This window comes from Magallana gigas, chromosome 3 (genome assembly GCF_963853765.1).
Source record: "Magallana gigas chromosome 3, xbMagGiga1.1, whole genome shotgun sequence".
Classification (NCBI taxonomy): Eukaryota; Metazoa; Mollusca; class Bivalvia; order Ostreida; family Ostreidae; genus Magallana; species Magallana gigas.
Window position 1 is genome coordinate 45,489,703 of NC_088855.1, and position 26,088 is coordinate 45,515,790.

At 32.8% G+C, this 26,088-nt stretch overlaps 1 protein-coding gene and 1 long non-coding RNA gene across 3 annotated transcripts; both read left to right on the top strand.

The window, feature by feature from the left end:
- Positions 1 to 1,821: 1,821 nt before the first annotated feature.
- On the top strand, positions 1,822 to 11,232 carry LOC105335181 (uncharacterized). Of its 2 annotated transcripts, none has more exons than XM_034443124.2 (5): positions 1,822 to 1,977; positions 5,334 to 5,918; positions 6,091 to 6,270; positions 6,812 to 6,914; positions 10,158 to 11,232. In XM_034443124.2, exons 1-5 carry the CDS (start codon positions 1,842 to 1,844, stop codon positions 10,624 to 10,626), a joined length of 1,473 nt encoding a protein of 490 aa, XP_034299015.2. In that variant the 5' UTR covers positions 1,822 to 1,841; the 3' UTR covers positions 10,627 to 11,232. The 2 variants fall into 2 exon arrangements, with proteins under 2 accessions (XP_034299015.2, XP_034299016.2); XM_034443125.2 differs by having other exon boundaries at positions 6,091 to 6,264.
- A 5,408-nt stretch (positions 11,233 to 16,640) lies between these two features.
- On the top strand, positions 16,641 to 23,180 carry LOC117680728 (uncharacterized). Its single transcript, XR_010711588.1, has 3 exons — positions 16,641 to 16,680; positions 17,706 to 17,763; positions 22,937 to 23,180. It is a non-coding gene; the product is annotated as an uncharacterized lncRNA (long non-coding RNA).
- The last annotated feature ends 2,908 nt before the right edge of the window (positions 23,181 to 26,088 follow it).

A 26,088-nucleotide genomic window follows, 5' to 3' on the forward strand; every position in this document is an offset into this window, starting at 1 on the left:
CGATGAATTTTATTTTTTAATTCGAGTTAAACTTTTTTGATCACGAATCTTTAAAGGGGCATTTCAACTAAATATTTTGATGTACAATACTGTAAATTCCTAATTAAATGCGAGGAATAAATATCCGCGTAAAATCGCGAGAAGCCCGTCTCGCGAATTTTAAAATTTCGCTTTTAATTTTGGGACACATGTAAACAACATGAAAGTAACATAAAATTTCGGCATTCGCGATTTTATGTTCTCGCGATTTAATGGTAAATCGTTGAATCGCGGAATTAAGTACTCGCGTAAAATAAGGAATCTACAGTATACAGGGAATTAGGTTTTTCTCTTTTAACAACATGTATACCATATATATTTCCCTCTCAATTACCCAAACAATTTGACTGTTTTAATGCTGATAGAAACGCAACATGTTTTCATAATTTTGTCCGCGAATGAATGAATTTTGCAATGTTTGGTACATTAAGTGACCACGTATTATCAAGTGCAACTAAAGAATAATGCTTACAATTTTATTCTGTGTCTTATCTGAAACGTTTGTTTTTTTATCTCTGTGAATTATTTGATAAACAAGTGAAAAGCTGTCAATGTGACAGCAAACCAGGTTTTCTTTTATTTGAACTGTATCCATAATCCATGTCAACCCTGAATTGATAAACACTACCAACCGTATCCAGTGAAATGGAGTACCCTATATGCAATATTTAATATTAATGACTAAGTTCAAAAGCTGGTATTTTTCAGAGATTATCAGAAATCAATATCCTAGCAATATGCACACCTCTAATATATGTACAATTGATCTGCAAAAGAACAACTGCCTATCTTGAAAACTGTAGGTTGAGTTATCCGTGCAATGAGGGTACCCTGTATTCAATATTTGTCAAAAAATGACGAAGTTCAAAAGCTGTTATATTTTTCATAAATTATCAGAAATCAATATCCTAGCAATACGCACATTTCTGATATATGTACAATTGATCTGCAAAAGAACAACTGCCTATCTTGAAAACTGTAGGAGGAGTTATCCGTACAATGAGGGTACCCTTTTGGCACCGCCCGCCATTTTCACCATTTTAATAACTAGATTTTTCCGTTGGAAAACCTAGTTAACATTTAAAATAAAATGCACGGTCAAGGGCAAGTTATATAGAAATATCCCGTATTACACAAAATCTTAATGCGAAATATAACAGTTTAAGTATTGTAAGCACCGGGCCAATTAGTTTAATCGATCGTGATATATAAATCGAAGAGTTGATTCTTCTGTTCATGTAATATGAGTGTTTGTCGATAACGATGGTCATTAGTGTGTACCCACTTGATGTTGATTAATATGGAGTGATTCAAATGAGGTTAAAAATATAAACGGTGAACTATAATGATCTATACGGGATCAGTATAGGGTAACCGAAGATCCTTTACAGGGAAAATCAAAATAAAGCTCAAGGTTTAATTTGAATTTATATTAAATATTGGCCAAATTTTACTTAATGTCATTAAAATATATATTGGATCTCTCATGATTTGTGATGAAATATGATTTTATTTCAACGAGTTGTATCTTTTCTATCCCCGAGCTTTTGCAAATAAATTCAGGCCATGTACTTTATTATGATCTTAAAATTTCCCCCAAAAATTTTAGGATTCACGCTCCTTTTTGAAAATTTGAGACAGGTCTGTGTATGGGCTATCATACTCAGGTGACCGTTAAGGCCTGTTGGCCTCTTGTTAATAAAAAACTACTGAAAAGAACTTTTCAAAGATAAAATAAAATTAGAACAAGGAGTAAAATTGTTACATTTATATCCTGTTTAGAAATCGGAAATCGCCTAGCCATGAACACAAGGAAGTATTTTATTTATTTGGAAATTTATAAGGCAACAAACGGAAATTGCGAGCAAATAGCTTTTTCCATATATCCTCGGAGTGTCATGTATTGGTGGATTTTTGTGTCTTTGGTCCTCAATTACGGTATTTAATAAGTTACATACATTATTATATGATTAAAGGTCAAATTAATGAACATTAACTATAAATACATGTCATTATTAAGTATTTTTTTAAACACAAACTAACTTTTATGAATACAATTGAGCTCTTTTATAATTTTATAAGGATAACCAGAGTTTTTTCCAGACTTGTGAAATAGTATCAGTTCATATAAAATGTCCTACCCTTTCATTAGTTAACGTTTTCAATCTTTGCACTCGTACTGTATTAACTTAAGGGGTTGCATGCTTATATTTTTGCATGTTATATATATATACGTCGTTTTTTCTCATTGCTCTTTCAGCATACATAAAGTGATATACATGTAACTTTATTTTTCCCTATAGGACTATACATTATTGCATAAGGTGTTGATCGTGGGTGTACGGGTTGGAGTGGGGAATAGCTGATTTAGAGGGGTAGAGGTCAAGAACAATGCTTGCGTGAATAACAATAGTTTTGATTAAAAAGGCAAAAAATTCGTTCGATTGTTCTTTTTTTTGTCGTATTTGTCTAATATTAATAACATGTTTGTTTGTTTCTTATTCTTAAACACAAAACAGTATATGCGGTGATAAAGATAATTTGTTTTATCTCTAAGTTGACCATTTTTAAACTTAATATTTGTTTTATCTCTAAGTTGACCATTTTAAGACGGGGTCACGTGACCCCGTCTATTGGTTTACTGTCAACCGAAGTCTTAAACCGGAAGGCACGTGTAGAACACATGAATTGAGTCTACGCGTAAGAAAATAGTGCAGAAAGTTTTCATGCATTTCAGTAAATATGTATTATAAAAACACGCATTAAATCTGTTTAAGTCCTCTGTGTATAAACAAAATTCTATTTAGAAAATAAACAAATAGTTTTATTGATCAAAATATTCTTGCTCGGGTTCAAATGTGGAATGAGTTGCGTAACTGAATGCACAGCGCCGTTGACGATTCAGTTGGTGTACGAGCTCATTAATCAATAGAAGAGGTTGATGGTGGAATCGAAATTAAAGTTCCCAAACGCAATGTGCCATTTTTGAAAAGTTGTGAATTTTATTTTGACAATCTTTCACCTTAATATTACCAAACTTCATGCGCAAGCCGAAGTTAAAATCGGGACGGGTTATACACAGATGTTTTACAAATTAAATAGGTGTTTCATTGGCTTCTAGTCTACTTGCGGTATGACTGCTGTTTGTCTCTAAAGAAATTTTGTACAAAGAAAATAAACACAGGTCTGAATTTGTTCTCGTTCGTTGGCTCTTTAGTTTATTAAACTGAATTTAGATTTTAAACAATGCATTGTAAGCAAAATCTATAATAGATTATACATTTTGGAAGACTTAAACATCATATAATATATACAATCTTATCGATTGAAGAACCAAGTTAAATGTTAATGTTCATGTTTTCCGGCTTAGTTGGAATCAGGCTTGGGGTGAATTACATTGTAAAATAATGCATTACATAACCATAACTTCATGAATTAGGGCATTAAATTACCATTACCATTACTTAATTTTCTTGAAGTAATGCATTACATTACCATTACACGAGTAAAGTAATGCATTACCATTACTTTGTGAAAAGTCAATAAGTTTTAAAAAAGTAATTTAAAAACTAAATATTTCATAAATAAAACATGCTTAAAATATTTACAGGTTCATGTTCATGTTAACTATCAGGTTCAAATTTAATGACTTATACAAGATTGCTGTTGCACTTGTAGTTCTCAAAGTAAGGTTGATCCCGTAACATTTACCCGCTAATGGCGGAGCTGACAATCTATGTTATTTATGTTTCTGATTTTCGGAGTATGATTTTTAATGAAAGGAACGGTTGTATCGTAATTCGTGTAGGTGATGCAAGAGTTTACACAAAAAGTAGTAAGTGGCGAACGGATTTATTTTTACCTATTAATGTTGCATGAATCGCAAATGAAGAAAATCGTGTCAGATAAGTCAGTCTTAAAAATCAAAATGGCGACCGTGACAAATCTTTTTATTGTCAAAGTTCTTGGAATCTTATTGTAAAAAAATATTTCTAACGTCAGGTGCCTGTGTTTGTTTTCGGTAAACAAATGTTCACTTTGTTTGTTAACTCAGCAGTTATAGAGTTTTCGGGGTTTTCATAAAACTCTTATTACGGATACCGTCCGACTTGTGGATTTTCCCTTGGATCGCAAATTTGAATAAATCTAATGATTAAACTTTTCTACTTTGATATAGTTATTTGATTTTCCCGGTTAGTAGTAATTTTTTAAATTTTTCCTTTGGGTCTTATTTTACATAATATACCGTTGTGTCAATTTTCTACAATTATGAAAGCCGGGATATAGTAAAATTTAGATAAAATATCAGACAATTGCAAAAAAGCCGAATTAATATAGATAGTAACAAATAATTCAAATTCAAAAATTTTGGAAGCTTATTCGGGGAAATCCAGGACAATTACAAATTCAAACTTTCAAGACCCAGTCTTTCAGCACTCTCAGTACTTTGATTAAACTTGCCTGTAGACGGTGGTACCCCAAGTGAAATTGAAAAACACTGTATACATGTAAGGCCAATTAATTATCAATGACTTAAACACTCTGGATAGATAACAAGATAAAAATACGTATAAGACAAGACGGAATAAAATGTCGATATCATCTTTATATTCAAGTGTACACTATGGATTGATCAGAGACAATTAACTATTCATTTTAGTATGCCTATACTCTAATTTTACTTCATTTGTGGAAGGTCATAAGTTCAATTTTAAACTAAGACAAAGCTTTTAAGAAACTTGGAGCAAAACGCTCGACAAAAGAAGTCAACGAAAGAAACTTAAAACTGTCACCGATTTGATTATATAAAACTATAACTGCTTTAATGACCCAAACGTCGAGTATCTCGATCATAATTCAGAAAAATCTCGAAATAAAAATTAACCTTTATTTTTTTTATTGGGGGGGGGGGGGGGGGGGTAAACATCATACATTTTATTATTGTGTTTATCAAATAGTATATAAAATTGGTGTGGCTCCTTCCGTAGAAGTAGATAAGCAAGCGGTTTAAGTGTTAACATCGCCGTTATTGAAAAGGTTTTAAAACCAATGTAAAAACAATAAAAACCAATATTATTCTATACACTCGGAACCATCAGTGATATTAGTGAACATTTACGGTTTTCAAATGATGGATTAGATTAATTTGCAAATATCCAATTGAATATGGCGATTTTAATGAAATACAACCATACTTGCTACGGGTTCTGTTTTGGGGACCTATAGAACCTACATGTAGTGAAAAACTTCAGGATTTTAATTTCAGGATTTTATTTTTTTTAATATTGTTATAGGAAGATGCAAACAAATAGACGTAATCATTGGACTTGATTTATCGAAAAACACAAATGAATCGCAATTCGATCAACAAAGACAGTTCTTTCAGGAGCTGATAGAAGGACTCTATTTATACAATGACACAGATACAAGTTATCGCGTAGGGGTGTTTGCATACGACGATACTATTATAAAACCTAAAAATAAACTATGGCCATTGGGAAACATGACTGAATTTGAAGCAAAAGAAGCCTTAAAACCTTTTAATTACTCTATCGATCAAAATAACCCTTATTTAGACCACGCTCTTCGCTTTGTGTTGGCCAGCCTGGATGACGACAGGTCTAATAACAAGGATAGGGAATGCAGCGAGAAGATATTGGTGTTGGTTGTGACTGACATCGTTGAAAAATGGAGCAATGGGAAAAGAGATTTAGCAAGGTTGAAGACAATGGGTGTCAAAACCTTATTTGTTGTTGTCGGGAAGGCAGCAGATAGTGAGCTATTAAAGGGAGAAGAAATACTGATTGTTTCGTCTTTTAATAATTCTATGGAATTCCAAACAAATGCTTCACATTTCTTAAGGAACATTCTGGAGGAAGGTATATATTCAGCATTGCATAATCATTCAATTTTAGTTTTGTATATACAACAGAATTTAAAAGTTTAGAAACCTGTATTGATAATCATTACAAATCAATGGTTTCATAATTTAGATTTTTTGGTTATAGTTATCAGGTAATTTACACGAACACGGATAATTTTTATTTTCAGGAAAAGGTTCGTGTTGTGATTCCAGTTTCTCGGCAAACCAGCTGAAGGACACCAGATGTTCCACGCAAATGGGAAACATGTGTGAAATAATATGTTCTGGCGTTTTTGACACAAAGGTTGTCTTGGCAACTTGTGAACCAAACGGGGTTTGGAGTTTAGGAAAGGAAGATGCTTGTAAAGGTCTTGTGATAAACTTCTCAGATGTAATATTTCTTATCTTGACCCCCCCCCCCCCCCCAAAAAAAAAAGATCTTATAAGAAAATAAATTAGCATGTTGCAGTAATGGCTTTTAAGTACCACGATCATGAAATTAAACTTATTTTATTTCATATTATTAATATTGAATTTATTACTGATTAACTGAACTGTTAATGCTAAATTTAATAACAATTAATGAAAAATAACATGCGCTCAAATTCAAACAACAACACTTTAGTTGCATAGGAACGTTCATGTTACAGAATAATTACAAATAGCTACTCAATTAATTTTGTTTTCGAAACTCTAAAACTCTAAGTACTAATAGTGATAATGAGCATGATAAACTGTAAATTACTTTTGTGCATCATACTGAAATAGTTACATTGAAAGATTAATAGTGTAACTACATATTAATCAAATGAAGATTAGATTAGATTTAAATACATTCATTATATCCTTAATAAAAATTTGGAAAGGAGATAATTTCAAAAGTTTTATTTTTGCTTGCACAACGTACAGGTTTTGGATTGCATGTGGTGTCTTTAGTGATTGGTGCAGGATCCTCACTGATGTTCCTCGTGGTTGTAGCGATGTTTGTGTTTCTACTACGTAGAAAGAAATGGTAAATACTTATATTCTTATAAGAAGTATGATTCAGTAACAAAATATTGTGAGACCCTTATACATGTAATAGGTAATTTCAAGGAAGATGCGCAAAAAAGGACGATGCTTTATTCATTTAAAAAATTAACATTTTCAAGATTCTTTGTATTAACACTACGACTCATTTTTTTACTACACAGTCCAAAAAATTCAAATGACGTATTAATGGAACGCCTGCGCGGTTATCACACTTAATAATTTAATTTTTAATCGTACAGTTCCTGAAAATTATATTAAAAAATAACTAATAAGAAATCATTCTTTAAATATAATGAGGCAGTAATTTCTGTCGAGGCTTGATCAAATCTTATCATAAAGCCCATGGAGTTTTATTGGATTTTATCTCGCCCCGACAAAAATTATCACCTCATAATACTATGTACTCAGAAAATGACTCCTTATTCCATAATTGTAAACAAGAAAACTTTAATAAAACCATATTTTAGGAAGACTGTAAAGTTGCATTCAATTATTTAAAAAGTTGACTTTTCGCTTTTAAAGCTCCATGCTGTGTCACAAACTATATTGTATAGTAACTGTATTAGTATGGGTAGTTATACCCCCCGCAAACGAAGTTTGGGGGTTTATAGGAATCACCTTGTCCGTCCGTCCGTCTGTCTGTGCAAAATTCGTGTCGGGTCCATATCTTTCTTGTGGAGAAAATTTGGAAGTTCCTACTTAAAAATTGCTTATGACCTAAGGGTGTGCCATGGCCTTAATCCAAGGTCATTCGGACAAGGTCAAGGTCACTGGCAGAAAAAGTGCAATATTCGTGTCCGGTCCATATCTTTCTTATTTGGAAACATTGAAAGTTCGTACCTTACAGAAAGATTGCTTATGACCCAAGGTTGTGTCATGACCCTGAACTAAGGTCATTTTGGCAAGGTAAAGGTCACTTGCGGAAAAAGTGCAAAATTCGTGTCCGGTCCATATCTTTCTTATGGGGAAACATGGGAAGTTCTTACTTCACATAAAGATCGCTAATGATTTAAGGGTGTGTCATGACCGTGACCCAAGGTCATTTTGGCAAGGTCAAGGTCACTGGAAAAAAAAGGGTGCAAAATTCATGTCCGGTCTTTATCTTTCTTATAGAGAAACATTGAAGGTTCTTACTTCGCACAAAGATTACTTATGACCTTAGGGTGGGTTATGACCTTAACCCAAGGTCATTTGGGCAAGGTCAAGGTCACTGGCAGAAAAAAGTGCAAAATTCGTGTCCGGATAATATATTTCTTATAGAGAAACATTGAAAGTTCTTACTTCGCACAAAGATTGCTTATGACCTTAGGGTGTGTCATGACCTTAACCCACGGTCATTTGGGCAAGGTCAAGGTCACTGGAAGGAAAAAAGTGCAGAATTCGTGTCTGGTCCATATCTTTCCTATGGAGAAACAATGGAAGTTCTTACTTCACACAAAGATTGCTAATGACCTAAGGGTGTATCATGACCGTGACCAAAGGTCATTTTGGCAAGGTCAGGGTCACTGGCTGTAAAAGTGCAAAATTCGTGTCCGGTCCATATCTTTCATATGGAGAAGCATTGATTGTTTTTCCTTCACTAAAAGATTGCTTATGACCTTAGGGTGTGACATTACCTTGACCCAAGGTTATTTGGACAATGTCAAGGTTACTAAAAGAAAAGTGCAAAATTCATGTACGGTCAATATCTTTTTTATGGACAATTATTGGAAGTTCTTAATTCACATAAAGATTGCTTATGACCTGAGGATGTGTCATGACCTTGACCCAAAGTCAATTGAGGAAGTTGGCATGCCCCGATGTATTTTTTATTGGCAAAAAAATGTGTGAAAAAAAAATCGGACTCAGTATACAATAATTCAAAATGTTTCAAATGGCTGCCTGACATGTGGATTTTCGTTTGATTCGAGTCATGTTTTTTTAACATAAGGATACGAATGTCCTCATGCATTAACAGTTAACTTGAAATAAAATGGAATTTAAAAAATAGAAATTGGTTTGTGTTCTCATATTAGCATTAATAGTTTTAAAACATAGAGCAGTTGTTATTTATAGAAAATTGACGGTGAAATATATTCATCCAATATTTTCTATAATAGAAAAAATACATGAGTTATGATTTTTTCTTAGCGTGGGGTATCAATTGTGAGCTTGCTCACAGTACCTCTAGTTGTGTTTTTCATTAGTTGTTACAATAAACTGCTTCCGTCATTTTGTCAAATTTAACAGATTCTCAAATTTGCGACAGCTGTTGAATTTTAAAGAGACAGTACAGCTGTAAACATATGTGTGAATAACTTCAGATTTACCTATTGTATCGTTAGGAAATAAGAAATAACGTTGATTATAGTAGTTGAATTACATAAAAATCCCTTTCATAAACTTAATTAACGTAATTATGAGCTTCCGGAAATCAAAGGGTCGTACAAACCAGAATGATCTTATATCGTTTATTTGTACCACGTGGACTTTGATTTACAGTAATTGACACGTGGTGAAAACTACAAGATCTTCGTCCGATACGGTCATTATGGTATACGAGGTTAAAGGGGCTCTCTAAACGGAACACATCGTCACTTACTCGATAAATTATAAATGGTTTACCAATTTCGGTTCATTTTAAAATGAACAGACGTAAATATGTCAAAAAACCCCTCAAGGGGCCTCATTTACACAAATGAATTTAGGTTGTAGCAACTCCTATGATAACATGAAAAATACATGCTTAAAAAATAATAATTAATTGTGGTTATTTTAAAAACTTCGAACAATTATTACCTGAGAGAAGTAGAGAAAAAAACATATTTTGATCAACAAACATGTCCAGGAGAATCTTTGCGAGCCCAGCATGTGTTTTGTTTACAGTACATACGCATGCGTAATAGTATAGAAGGCTGAACCCCGTAACACGGTGCGATGTAAACATGTGATAGGTTATACGTAATTAATTTTAAGGAAATAATTAGATTTATTTTATGGAAAACTTTGTAATTTTCTGAAAGTTTGTACGTTCATGAGTAGTACAAAAATACCGAACCCGAACGGAAAATTTTTTCAAGTCGGTTTTTTGAAAAGATGCGCCGTACTGTCTCTTTAAGTAAACAATTTACAACTAAAAAAAAATGTCCTTATTCCAGATATTGAATTATTTTATTAGATATTTGATGACGTTGAAGATAGGGTTTAAAATAGAATGAAAATAAAATTATTTTCTAAATTGTAGCCAGTCGAAAAAAAGGACAATTACACCTGCTTTCGAATCACCGATTCATCGATCAGTAAGAAATAACTACTCGGCTCCTTCATCTCAGATGTTAGCTGCAGAGCAAGCTAAGGTAGAATCAGATGAAGATTCTGACGAAAGCGATGCTGTGGTTTACGATTATGCTGAGGAAGATGCAGTGAATGCCATTTCGAAACGTCCAGTGAAATCAAAGGAGGATATCCATAAAAATGAAAAGAAAAATAACATCGATATTGTTCATTTTAATGCGCAATTGGGATTAGGTATCAATTACAATAATGATACAGAAATGTTAAACAAGCCAATAGAACAAATTGCTCCATTAGCATGCACTGTAACAAGAGAAGGCACATGGCATGCAAAGTACGATGATGATGAGATTTACATGAACCAAGAAAATGAGACTGAAGATAACCAAGAAATATACATGAACACTTTAATTAGATAATCATTTCATTTGATTCTTAAATAGGATATTTGCAAAACATTAAGGAAATCCCAAATCCCTTCTTGATTTTTGAAATTCGACTAATGTCACAGTCCAGGTTCCGCGAAGTCGTCGGTTTTGGCAGTGGTTTTAGCAAAATGGCCATTGTTACATGCACGATGTTTCGATTGATTGGGTCATTGTTCAAACACGTCGGGGTTATTCTAGCCTTATTGTACTGGAAAAAGGGTTTTAATACTACCGTTTATACATGTTTGTTTTTTTAATCAGATACTTTTATAATACAACTACAGTATTACATCATTGTTGGTGAAATTTTCAGTGTGTGTTTTTGTTGTTTTTGTAATGCGCATCATCCCATATATTTAACATATGTGATGAATGGTACTCATGCTCCAGTTATAAGTAGATTCTACTTTATGCATTTTCAATTTTTTTCCCGTGTTTAGGGACTTGTACATATGTTTATTTTCGTGTCGATTCTGATCTTTCTTTCTTCTTTCGTAAAAGTTTTATAAATCCACATTCATTCCATTTCGCTTGTTTACAATAACCCTGGCTTAACTTCATTAATATGATTTTCTCATAATAAATGGAGATTTTAAATCTATCGTTGTGTTACGTTTTTAGAATTGATGGTAAATCTTATATTTAATTATTTAATTATTTATTATAGTATATCAATTATAAAAAGGGTCATTACAAACTCGTTAGGAACCGGTTTAATTAACAGAAAGTTGGCATCCGATTGGTACAAAAATATATCCCACAATATGGCATGCCTAAACAAATATATGTTAAAATTTCAAGCATTTGCGATAAATAGTTGCTGAGATATCTTTAACGAAAATTTGTGTTTTATATTACGGCTAAAAATAAACAAAGTCGTCATTTAACAGAAAGTTGACATCCGATTTGTACAAACATATATCCCATGACATGGCAAGCCTAAACAAAACGTGTCTTATAATTTCAAGCATTTACGATAAATAGTTGTTGAGAAATGTTCGACGGAAATTTGTTTGAAAATTTAGGCTAAAAATTAACAAAGTCGTCATTTAACAGGAAATTGACGTCCGTCCAATTGGTACAAAAATATAACCCACGATATGACATGCCTAAACAAACAGTGTGTTTAAATTTCAAGCATCTGCAATAAATAGTTGATGAGGAAAATGCAACAGAAAGAATTTGTTTGTTACGGACGGACAAAATGCGACAGAAAGAATTTTTTTGTTACGGACGGACAGACAGACAGAAGGACAGACACACAAGGGTAAAACAGTATACCCACTTCTCCTTCGGAGCGGGGGTATAATAAGCAAAGTCGACATTAAACAGGAGGTTGCGTCCGAACAAATCAAATCCCAACGTATGGCATGCCTAAACATTGTGAAAAAATTTCGAGCGTCTGCAATGAATAGTTGCGAAGAAAACTTTGACGATAATATGTTTGTAAAGTATGACAAAAAATAAACAAAGTCTTCATTTTACAGGAAGTTGACGTCCGATTGATACAAAAATACATCAAACGTATGGCATGCCTATACAAAGAGTGTGTTAAATTTTCAAGCATCTGCGATGAATAGTTGCTGAGAAAAATACGACAAAATTTTATGTTACGGACAGACAGACAAACAAGGGTAAAACCGTATACCCCGTTCTTCGGAGCGGGGATATAATTATTATAACAATGGATTTTACAAAACATTACGTTACTTGCTGATTATTGAGCTACTATGTCTTCTATGTTTTTCTTGCCAAAAATACTGAGAAATTCAAAACTTTATTTATTTCTTTAGAAAATGAATAACGAGAAATTATAATGGGCAAGCGTCAAATGGGACGCAAAAAATATAATTGTTGTATGAATCATCATTAATTTTACATAAAAACACACCACAAAAAGAAAATAACAAGTTGGTTGTACTAATTTTAATGGTAATTTTTTAAATATTTTCAGCAACACGTTTTGAAATTTCAAGGGACCACATAATAAAATAGAAATGGATTATTTTAAAGGAACATGTACATGTAAGATTATGCTCATTCGGTAGAATCTGCATAATTTTAAAGGTTAAAGAAAAGCCGGAAAATTTTTGTTTCTCAATGGAATAATGAATCTTATCTACACTTCATCTTTTGAAAATAAACATAGTCATTTATTTGTTAGGGGTTCTCAAAAGAGTTAAAAAGAACTCAGGTTAGTTCAAACTTTCAGGTAAATTCAGATTTTCAGTTCTTTCATATTTTTGCGTAAATATATAATTGATATATATGTCATTCCTTGATATTTTTTTACTACATTTCACATGGAAATATAATAAATACTTACAAAGTCATTTTATTTGACGCAGCACATAGAAATTCAAATGTATCAATTATATTATATAAAAATTTCATGTCATTTAGTATTTCAGGTCTTTAGTATGTCCCGAATACCTATCCCATTGTTTTGAAAAGAATGAAAAACTCCGAAATTTTCCGAATAGATTATAGTCTCGAAAAAAAAACGCGCCTAACACGACAGTCTATGACCTACTTTACATTTACGATTAAAGCAAAAAATATGTAATATTTTTTAAAAGGCATTTAACATCTTCATGCAAATTTACTTTTAATTCATAAAAAACATAATATGAATTCCATAAAAAAAGCTATCCCACAGAAACGCAGTTACAATATTTAAATGTATATTAAAGAACGGACTACATTCTGGCGGCCCATAATTAGTAACAACACGTTTTATAAGGCGGCGCAATGTGCGACCTCGAAAATTTCCAGTCTTTACGTTGCTGCTAGACCATCCAAATGGCATATCATTTACGGTAAGATTTACGTTTTTTTTCCGAAGATATTCTTTCTTTGAATATGTACCCCGAGTCAACATACATTTCTAGTTTGTTTTTTTTTTAAATCTATACCCCGAGTGCACATTCAACATACATTTCTAGATTTTTTTTTAAATCTACAAAGTACAAACGATCTGCTGACACCAAACGTAACCTGTATTACTTGTTGTGTAACGTTCTTTCTACCAAAATGTGTCGTAAAGCATTTTGACGTCCAGTTCTAACAGATGGGGTTTACTTTTTAGCTTATTGTCATCATACTCGTCCGAATATATTCAAAGTTGTTGGACTGCTTATTCACAAAATGTATTTTTAAGCGATTTGTTAAATTTTATTTACTTCAATCATTAGCCGCTTGATTTGTTTATGGTCTTCACAAAATTTTTATCATTTACCGATGCGCCGCCTAAAAGGCCGACGTCGTAATTTTATTTACAGTTTACAGTTCAACTAGTCTCAAAATGCGTTTTAAAATCTTTAAAAGTTTTGTTATAGCCAAAACATTTTATTGAGTAAATTAAAGAGTTATTAACAAATATAAATGCATTTTTATTTTGAAGTTTTTCATTTGAAAAGTCCTTTTTTATCGCAATTTTCATTTCATTATGTTGATTTACGTTTTAGACATTGCGCTGCATGTCGAATATAAAATCTAACATTTTTTTATTACCCTTATTTAATCTCAAACAATTTTTAATTTTAAATCATAATTTAAATCATATTACTTAAACCCCATGTGGCACAAGTTTCATTTTCCTGCGTCTTCGATTAACTGAAGAACGCTATTTGTCTACGCTATTTTGGGACAACCCTCGTAAATTAAACTAATACTACATTCATGACATTATTCTAGTCGTTTAAAGGTAGGAAGAATGGTTTTTTTGTCAGTTATTACTAGTGTAATTCAATTCCAATGCGAACACCAAAACTCCAGTCACATTTTAAAAAAAAGGGATTATTAGGGCGACTGTCGGCAGTTTATCAGCAGTGGTCTTGGCCAATAATAGCTTCTTTTTTCGTCGACGATCGACCTGTTTTGTGTCCGTTTGTGTCTATGGGTTTGTCATTACCTTTACCCAAGGTCATTTGGGCAAGATCAATTTCACTGACAATAAAAATGCAGATTTGTGTCCGGTTTCAAAGCCTTAAATTAAGGTAGAGATAGGTGTTTTAAACACCTGATATTCGTCAGATAAAATTCAATGAAATATATAAATTGTTTTGTATAAAATCTCGTAATAAGTCTCCAAGTTTACGAAAAACAAACACTTTTATAAAAGAAGTATATATATTAGAGATATTATTAGCTACAAATTAGCACTTACGGGTACTCGTAGATTTTCATGTATTCAGCAACTTGTAACATTTCTTCAGCAAAACTGATGACGTAATACGCATATCCAGAGATCCTCTGCTACACGTACACTTCTGTTTGCAAGACCTCTCTTATACCTAAAGAATTTCAACTAATTCTTTACATTGGTAAAAGAGGAGTTGCGCCTCCAAACTATCCATTATAATATTCCATACAGGACCAAAATATTAAGTTAAAATCGTTTATTAAACGCTATTTTGATCTTGCTCTAAAAAAAACTTTATGATAAACGTGATGACTTCAATTTTTGTCCCCCGCCGCAACGCGGAGCGGGGACATAGAAATGCCGGGCGTCCGTCCGTGCGTCCGTGTGTCCGTCCGTCACACTTTTTTGTAAGCGCTCTCATGCCTACAAATTTTGACGGATTTTCATTAAATTTATACCAAATGTTTATACCACTATTACCTTGGTCAAGTTCGAAAATCAACATTGGTCGATACTTTTTGTTGGAGTTATGGGACTTTGCAATAATGACTCTGTTTTATCCAAAAATTGACCTTGTAAGCGCTCTCATGCCTACAAATTTTGACGGATTTTCAATAAATTTATACCAAATGTTTATATTACTAATACTTCGGTCAAGTTTGAAAATCAGCATTGGTCGATACTTTTTGTTGGAATTATGGGACTTTGCAATAATTAATCTGTTTTATCAAAGAATTGACCTTGTAAGCGCTCTCATGCCTACAAATTTTGAAGGATTTTCAATAAATTTATACCAAATGTTTATACCACTAATACTTTAGTCAAGTTCGAAAATCAGCATTGGTCGATACTTTTTGTTGGAATTATGGGACTTTGACCACAATAATGACTCCGTTTTATCCCAAAATTCACCTTGTTAGCGCTCTCATGCTTACAAATTTTGACAGATTTACATGAAATTTATACCAAATGTTTATATCACTTATACCTTGGTCAAGTTCCTAAATCAGCCTTGGTCGATACTAGTATAGATCTACTGCTTTACCGACGGGGGACCATGGAATTCTATTCTTGTTCTACTGTCAACTTTCCTTACTTATGTAGTAGTATACCTTCATCACCTGCATATGAAGATTTCGATACTCAATGCAAGGGCATGCTCTACGTATGAACAGTTTTTAAAGCAAGGCAAGCTACTGAAAAACAAGTTGATAAAACTTGACTATCAATTGTATCAATGGAAGTCATATTTTCATAAAATAAAATATTCCTCTGGCTCGCATTCTGCCTGACGTTTTTCATATTTATTGTCAAACCATAATTAATCACATAATTGTCTGACAATTGCTAGAAGTTTATAGGTTTGATGTTGCAGAAAAAAACTATAATTTATTAAAAAATCATTATTTTCAAATTCTCAATTTATGTCAGTACCTATACTTTAACTGATATTTTAAAATAAAACCTGGATTTTCTTTATTTATTCTCTCAACAGTTATACATATATTTGTTTGATTGATTAAATTGTTAAATTCGGGTTTATGAGTACTTGTATAATTGGTATGAGAATTGAATTTTTGTTCAAATTGTTTTCTGTTGTGTACGAAACACAAAAGATCCAATTAAAGAAAGGGCAAAGTTCTATATATTGAATTAAAGATAACAAAAGGTATGATTACTTTTACTTAAACTTTTAAATTAATTTAATTTAGCTATAGAATAAATAAATCAATAAAAGCACACGTTTCAGACGAACTATTTGAAGTGTTTTTTTCCACCCATATCTAATACCAATTAAATTATTGACTAAAGGTAGGGTCAATATAGCAGAAATAAACTTCTTCATTTAAAAACCAATCGTTGACTAATGTCGAATAAAGTTGTGATAATACAGTTTCGAGGTAAATTTTTTAATTATCTTCAATATTGAAACCAATGCCCATGTTAATATGTAATTATATCTAGCGGCAAAAATATGACTTATTTTGAGACAATATATTATATCTCTTCGTTAATAAAGATGTTTCGATATTTTCTTTAATTCTTTTTTAATATTTAATGATGTGTCAAATAAGATACAATACATTTGAAGTTCATGAACAGTCAGAATTTACGAATGGGATTTGGAAAAGTATATAAGAAAAAGATACGTATAGGTGATAGCAACAGGTAAAAAAATAGTAATTCATTAAATAAACAATGATCAATTTGATAAAAGAACATAAAATAAAATAAATAGTTAATCTGTACTTAAGAATCTTCAATAAGTCATAAAATCACCTGCTCTAAGCTTTAATTCCCTCCTTCGGCTTCATTATTAGTTTGAGTGTCACAAGTTTTACGAAGTAACATCTTCAACATACGGATACTTTTTTCAATAATATAACAGATTTTAGCAGTATAATTATTCAAAACGTCTTCTTTGCATCTGTTTGAGAGATTTCGCGTCTTTATTCTGACGTTTAACTTCGCATGTTTTCTGAGATATAAAAGTCCTACTTTAGTTAATCGGGAATACAACTTATTTTGTTCACAATTACTGTTACTATTAATGGTTTTCATTAATTACATTCAGTTTCTTTTTTCGAGTCTTGATCCTAATGCGATGGTGAGTTATCCACTTACCAGCAAGAGAAAGGAACGCGTGTAGGGGATAACATACCAGTCATTGATGTCACCGATGACATTATATAGTCTGTCTCAAGATATTTATTCCGGAGATTTGGGCAATTTTTTGTGAAAGAAGTGCAATTAAAACCGATAAAAGGAAAAATTACCTAGATTTCTTCAATGATACACTATTCTCTTAAGTGAAGTAAATAAGCATGCACAAAGCGCATTTCATGACCTGTACATTGTAAATGTACAAAGAAATAATGAACTAAATGAATTATATGATTGTTGTTTACTTTTTTTTCAATTGTAGATGATAAAAGTACTGATTTTGTTCCGGATACTAATGCTGCATTTTCTACTTTGTAATGGTAAGATGTCCATTATCAAATCTTTTTGGTGTGTTATTGGCTTTTCGCATTGCGGCATGTTCAATCTGACAGCTGCACCAAGTATTAACAATATCTACTACCTTTACTCAAACGAATTTACGAGTCACTGATTGTTTAAATGGGCGGAGTTATCAATTGACACAATTGTTTGACTGAACAACAATATTGTGCATTAATTCATTTTAATATTTTGTACGCGGTCACTTATTTTAGTTTTTTTAAGTTTACAAAGGCGCAATTAAAATACTCCTTCCAGGAAAAAATGCAATAATGGAGCCTTTTTATGAAAAATGCATTGTATTGTTTAATGCCCACTTGGTAGTTTTCATCCATTTGTGTGAAGGTCACTGATTTATTTCTTTTCAGCTGAAAACTTTTATAATTAGCATAACTACAGATTTCATTCTGGATGTAGCATCACGTTAAGCTTAATAGCAAACTGTTTCCTTAGTAGCAATGACTTTTCTGCTAGTGATTATGAGTATTTTATTGTAGAGTCAAATTATTAAAAAGAAATTGTTCACGAATCACAAACATAAAAACATCATACGGTCCTACGACACGATCATAAAATCCAATGTCAATGCTATTTGTTGTTTAAGTTACTTTCCCATCAACCAATCAATACCGAGACAGTCAGGGAGAGTTTTGCTATAGCTTCGATGTTCGGGTCTGGATAAGGTTTTTTTTTTATACCGAGTTGATCTAATATTATATCATTTAATACAATTTAATATGATATATGGTTTATGATAAAATGGATATGACTCATTGGATATTTTTTTGATATCGCACAGTTGTGACTTTACAATGGGATTTGCGTAGGCATAATGAAGTAAAACAAGCATTCTGAGAGTATTGCATAAGCAATACACGTCCCCTACCGGTTTGTAGAAATTTGTGAAAACAATGCACTGTCATGCAGAATATCATTTCTTACCGTCTCAACAGACCAACCCGATAACGAACCCGATTGTAATAATACAAAAAAACCCTGTCGAATAAATTTACAACACAATGCTTGATACTATTTTACGGAACTTATTTGTTTGTTAGAAACAATAAAAGGAATGGTCAAAGTAATGCACGATATTATTACTGACAACATACTTTCCTCGTTTATTTGATACAAACCGAGCCCGATAACGAACCCGAACATTAAAAAATTGGAATATAAAAAATTAATTTTCTTGAAAATATGTCAACCAAACGCTACAAAAGTATAAACTTGATCTGTAGATGGATATTTTGAAGCTGCTCCGCAAGTTTCATATCATTCGTCCAACGCATAAAGAAGAAAAAAACAGTGGAAAACTGAAGTGGGACAGACAGACGGACGGACAGACGGACTGACGGACGCAGAGGAAAGCTATAGTCCCCTCCGGTGAAACCGGTAGGGGACTAATAATGTGGAGTTCTATAAACAGTGTAAACATTGATTGTGGTATATAACACATGGGATAAATAGAATCTCATATGATTTGTAGTATAATATGATTTTTATCTAACTTGTGTGTTTTATTCCCTCACTAAGGCTCAAGAAAAAACACTTTAATTTTTGGATGAAAATCATATCCAACTACAAATCATGAGATCCTATAAATTGCAGTTCTTTACATCTTATGCCGGGCATTTATTTTTCATCATTGTTAATATAAAGAGGATGGAATTCAAAGTTTTTTTCACTTCTCTATATTGTCATAGCGGGGCCCTTCCTGACTGGTCAGTTTTCTAGTTATTATGCCGACTGTTGAATAAACTGACGTGCTTTGCTATAAGTAGCCTAGCTGTGACGTTTGAGTGTTGACGAGTCCCTAGAAATAATCACCGGAAAAGCCAGCATTTGGTTTTTTTCAAATTAATCAATTGATTTGATTGTTTATTTAATCAACAAGTTATTGTACAATAAAAAGTCAACAAAGGTTTATGTTCTTTTCAAGAAATGAGAGACGTTTGACCTTACCGAGAAAACTCGAAATGTATAGCAGACGAAATCTCGTTGAATTGTTTTCTTGTACACTCTTTATCAAGCGTCATTAAAAAGCGTTTTGTGATTCTCATGTAGAATTTCTTTGAAAAATGTTCAATCAATTTGTTCAAAAGTTAATCAGAAACGTTAACTTTAAAATTACCGTCAATAATGAAGTGTTTTTGGAAATATTAATAATTTTAATTGCTTGATGTCAGTTGTACATGTATATATCTACTATTTTGGCAGAGTATGCTTACGCTTTATAAATCCTCTGTATACAATGCGAGAATAGATGAGTGTTGAATATATAGCGACAAACTGACAGGAGGCATAATAATATAAAATAGCATATCATATTCAATATCATCATTTGTTTTTTATGTGATAATGATATATTATCATATTGTATCATAAGATACAATTTAATATCATAATATATAGCATGGCCATATGATACAATATTATAATACATTTTAAGAAATACTATCGTTTGGCATGTAATGATTAATGTTGGGTTATGAGTTACAAATGAAATTGTAAATATGACACCATAAAATACTGTATAAACATATCATACAAAGGTGTGTCATACCATACAAAATGATACTTTATAAAGATCGTTTTCATATATGATAAAAGTGATTTTATATAAGGTAATACCTTGTCTCGGTAAGGTCTCTATTCTTTGCTATGTTTACTTTATCACAAGCTCTCTGAACTTACATATTCTTTCCAAATCTTAAATAACAAGAGGCCAATGGGCCACATCGCTCACCTGAGGAACAATAGGTATGATTAAATCAGCTTTATGAAGTCATAATACAAACTATCTGGACAATGTAATAATACATGTAGATCCTTTATAAATTAAATCCATTTTTTCCCTGGATATTATTATGTTTATAATCATTAGTCCCTTTTCTAACAGGATGATTTTATAGTCATATCACATGTTGAGTATTGCAGTTCTCAAAAAGATCCTTAACAATTGTTTATATATGGGATAAAAACCTACATCAAACTCCTAACCTTCTTGTGAGGCCAAAGAATTGTCCTGGGGCAAAAGTCTTAACAAGTATATAGAATCATCTGGCTGATTAGTTTCTGAGATGAAGATTTTTAAAGATTTACTCTACATATTCCTATGAAAAACGCCCCCCCCCCCTAATGTGGCCCCACCCTACCCCCGGGGGTCATGATTTTCAGAACTTTAAATTTACACTTCCTAAGGATGCTTCCAAACAAGAAGATTTGTAAAGATTACTCAAAATATTCGTATGTAAAACTTTTACACCCCCTCAATGTGGCCCCACCCTACCCCCAGGGTTCATGATTTTCACAACTTTGAAGTTTCAGCTTTCCTGGCTGATTAGTTTCTGAGAAGAAGATTTTTAAAGATTTACTCTATATATTAAATATGTTAAACTTTGCCCCCCCCCCCCCATTGTGGCCCTACCATACCCCCAGAAATCATGTTTTTTACAACTTTGAAACAACGCTACCTGAGGATAGTTCTACACAAGTTTCAGCTTTCCTGGCTGATTAGTTTCTGAGAAGAAGATTTTTAAAGATTTACTCTATATATTCCTATGTAAAACTTTAACACCCCCAGTTGGCCCCACCCTACCCCTTGGGGTCATGAAAACCGACCCCCGGGGGTCAGATTTTCACAATTTTGAATCTACACTACTTGAGGATGCTTCCACACAATTTTCAGCTTTCCTGGCCGATAAGTATCTCAGAAGATTTTTAAAGATTGACTTATATATACCTATGTAAAAATTTGAACCGCGATTGTGGCCCCACCCTATCCCCAGGGGTCATGATTTTCACAACTTTGAATCTACACTATTTGAGGATGCTTCTACACAAGCTTCAGCTTTCCTGGCTGATTAGTTTCTGAGAAGATTTGTAAAGATTTACTCAAAATATTCGTATGTAAAACTTTTACACCCCCTCAATGTGGCCCCACCCTACCCCCAGGGATCAAGATTTTCACAACTTTGAAGTTTCAGCTTTCCTGGCTGATTAGTTTCTGAGAAGAAGATTTTTAAAGATTTACTCTATATATTAAATATGTTAAACTTTGCCCCCCCCCCCCATTGTGGCCCTACCATACCCCCAGAAATCATGTTTTTTACAACTTTGAAACAACGCTACCTGAGGATAGTTCCACACAAGTTTCAGCTTTCCTGGCTGATTAGTTTCTGAGAAGAAGATTTTTAAAGATTTACTCTATATATTCCTATGTAAAACTTTAACACCCCCAGTTGGCCCCACCCTACCCCTTGGGGTCATGAAAACCGACCCCCGGGGGTCAGATTTTCACAATTTTGAATCTACACTACTTGAGGATGCTTCCACACAATTTTCAGCTTTCCTGGCCGATTAGTTTCTGAGAAGATTTTTAAAGATTACTCAATATATTCCTAAGTTAAACTTTGAAACCCCCTCCATTGTGGCCCCACCCTACCCCCGGGGGTCAGTCATGATTTTTACAACTTTGAATCTGCACTATCTGAAGATGGTTTCACACAAGTTTCAGCTTTCCTGGCTTAATGGTTCTTGAAAAGAAGATTTTTTAAAATTTCTCAAAATTTTTCATTAATTTCTACTTATCTCCCCTTGAAAAAGGATGTGACCGTTAATTTCACAACTTTAAATCCCCTATTCCTAAGAATGATTTGTGCCAAGTTTGGTTGAAATTGGCCGGGTAGTTCTTGAGCAGATGTTGAAAATGTGAAAAGTTGACGGACGACAGACAAAATGTGATCAGAAAAGCTCACTTGAGCTTTCAGCTTAGGTGAGCTAAAAACTGTGTTCGGCAAAACGATTGTTACAATAAAAAATAAAGTTACCGCATCTTTTTAAAAGAAAATAAAATAATCAATTTGTAAGTGGCAACACGGACTACTCTAGGATCATCCACTTACTGCAGATCTCTCGGCATAGATTAGGTATTATAAGACGATTCATCAGGATTAAAAATAAGTAGAGCAAAATTGAGTCTCAACTACATGTAAATTGACTTTTACTCAATGGATAAAAAGTCCTAAACAAATCTTTTAAACACTCGGTATGTTATATTTATAATATCCTTTACATATAAGAAATTGACCCTAATACGTTTCTCTTAATCGTTTTCGTACCTTATTACTATTTATACAATTTCATTTCTAGGATGTTCCAACCTCTACACATCAATTGGACAATGTAGGAAACCCATGTCCTCTACTGTGCTCGATACGTTTTCTCCAATAAGTCAAACAGAATGTGAAAACCATTGCAATAATAACAGTGGCTGTAAAGGAATTGGATATACTCCGGCTGGTTTCTTCGGAGCAAGTTCATGTGAATTGTCATCTTCAAGCTTCTATGAATTCGGTTTCTTATGCTCAACTGTGTTTTACGTGAAACATTGTCCAGGAGGTATGTTAAAGTATTCCAAACGTTAAAAAAGCCCAATCAATAGGAATTTCAAATACCAATAGTAAGACAACTTTAAAATACATTAGTATTCTGTCAGCCCATCAATCCAGTTGTTTTGTTTTTGTCTTTTCGGCAAAACTCCGCTACTCAGAAGTTTGTTAACATTTTCGTGATATAGACATAAATGTGTAGATGTGCATTATGACAGAGTAATTCATTTCCAATATTAAAAAACCGAATATTATCCCTTTTTCAGCTTAGAAATTTGGCCACTAACTGAAAGTAGTAATAACCAGAGTTAGTTAAATCTTAAAAGTTGGCGAAACTTTGTAATATAGGCGTGCATGGTAACAGAAAATTTCGGTTTCCTGTGACTTTTGACCCTTTTAAACTTAAGATGTCGACCAGTAACATATACATGGCTCTAAAACCTCAGTTAGATTTTGTCTGAAGCTTTAAAGTAGTTAAAAGGAATAAAAGCAGAGGGTTTTAATCTGCCTATCGAATTTTTTAGCATCGTGGAATGTGAACTTGGTCACTTTTATTTATTTTCATCATTAAAATTAATGCTATTCTACCTTAACCAACTCATTCCTTAAACCAAATGCATTGGTCAAAATCTTAATTATTTTAAAATATCCGATCCATAAAAGTTCTAGATTCAATTAACATGGATGCATAACAGATATGAATTAGCCCAATACTCATAATTTTTATGTGTAATTATTAGTATGTAAGAGCGAAATGTGACCTAATTAATAATGTTCCAGTTCTTGTTTAGTTGCCTCCCCCTTGCTTTTAATCTATAAAAATCAATTGAAAAAAATACATATCTGGTATCAATTTTGTTTTCAATAGGTTTTCTATTCCTTATAATTGTATACATCTTTGTAGCAGAGTATTTATTGATATTTTTAGTATTTTTTTTATTTTCAAAAATTTGCTTGTCCCTTTAGACCTTAATACATGCTCCATTAATTAATTGCTGTTTATGTATAACATTATCAAAAAATTTTCATGGTAATTCTTTTAAAATGCTTCAAATTAATATCAGAGAATGTAATTGATATTTGTAATTGATATTCAAGGTTAAAAATTAAGTCCTTATATGTATCGGATACCTTAAAAAAAAATTATATATATTTTACACAATTTATGTCTTTTTATTTAAGTATAATACATGTAATTATAGGATGCCTAGATAGCTATACTGTATACGACCAGAAGACAAAAGGGGAAGGGATAATCCATGTCGACACACAAAAGGAAAAACAATGCGAATCTCTTTGCAATGCTAATAGTTTATGCCAGGGATTTCGTCATGATACAAGTGACAATACTTGCGAGCTGACTGTGGGAAATATCGGCACATATTCCGGTTCCTCGGGATCACGCTTTTACCAGAGGCACTGTCCAAAAGGTAATCGTCTCAAATACAATGTAGTTTATTTCATTAAAACAAGGACAATGTTTGATCATTTTTTTAACAGATGTAAATTTCAAAAGACGTGTTTGTTTCCAATAGCATTGTACACATTTAAAGTTTCCTACCAATAAGTAAAGAACGTCTTAAGCACGCAGTCTGCAGAGTGCAGATCACACCATGGACGGGAGGTAAAAACTCTTAGCAAGTCATGATCATATGGTCGATATTTCCATGTAAAAAAAAAAAGAAACTCCGTGGAAACGCAGTTACACGGCTCGGGGGCCCCATAGAAACGCTTTGATCGCCGTGACATGCTCAACTTTGAATAAAAAAGTACATTTTTCTGAATTATTCCAGCAATCATACGGCAGTTCCAGAAGATTCAATACGTCGTACACACGCTATGTTATTGCAACTTGGTGTGACGGCCTAAAGCTATACAAATTAATAATATTTGTGTAATAGAAAACCTGGTCACTTTTCATTTCTTTTATCCATGAACAAACAAAAAATTATTTTCCTTTCAAAAAACTCCAAACTACTGTCGTTTGGTTGCTGAACACCTGTACTAATAATGCTCCATCGCTTTCGGGCATTTTATTAAAAACATGATTTATGAGACACAACTTAATTTTACCAAAGTTGATGCATTTATCATTTAAACCGCGTTTGGCAGCAAATGTAATAATTGGAAAATTCTGACAAAAAAGAATTGCAAATGAAGTAAGCATAGTTTCATGATTTTAAAGTCATAAGATTTATTTTCCTACACTAACACAGTTAAAGCCCCTTTCACATTTGGTGCACGAGCACTTTACAACACTCTGCGACCGGAATCTTTTAGATTCGCACGAGCTCTCTCATACGTTGCCTGAGCTCTCGCATTCGTTGCATGCGTTTTAGTGCTCGCATCAAGTCTCCACAAAAAAGTGGACATGCACACTATTTAGACGCGACCGAATGCGATCCAAATCATCGCAGTGCAACGCACGAACATTAGTACGAACGTTTTACAACGTTTTGTGTACTCCCAAGAGTGATGCACGATTTTTAAAGGTCGTAAGATGAATCGCAGTTGTTAATGCGTGTATTGGGCGACCATGAGACTGTTTCTCAACATGTCTCATGTTATCTTGAAACGTTTTACTATCATTGCACGACTTATCAGTAATGTGCCATGCTTTGCCACTAGTATATATACCCTGTATAAGCATCTCTGTTTCAGACCACAATTCAATAATATACATTTATTGCATGATGGTGAGGGAAATATAAAGATTTGTTTCTCCAAGAAAAATCAACTTTCCACAGGGCATCGCAGTTTTTCTGGGGGAATAAATCTTCTTATTCCCTGAACATTAATGCAATAAACGAACAACATATGATTATACAAAATACGTTGATTTCTAAAAATTGTTTGATTGTTTGATTTCCTCTGTTACTCTCATTTTTCTTTCATAATTTCGAATCGTAGATA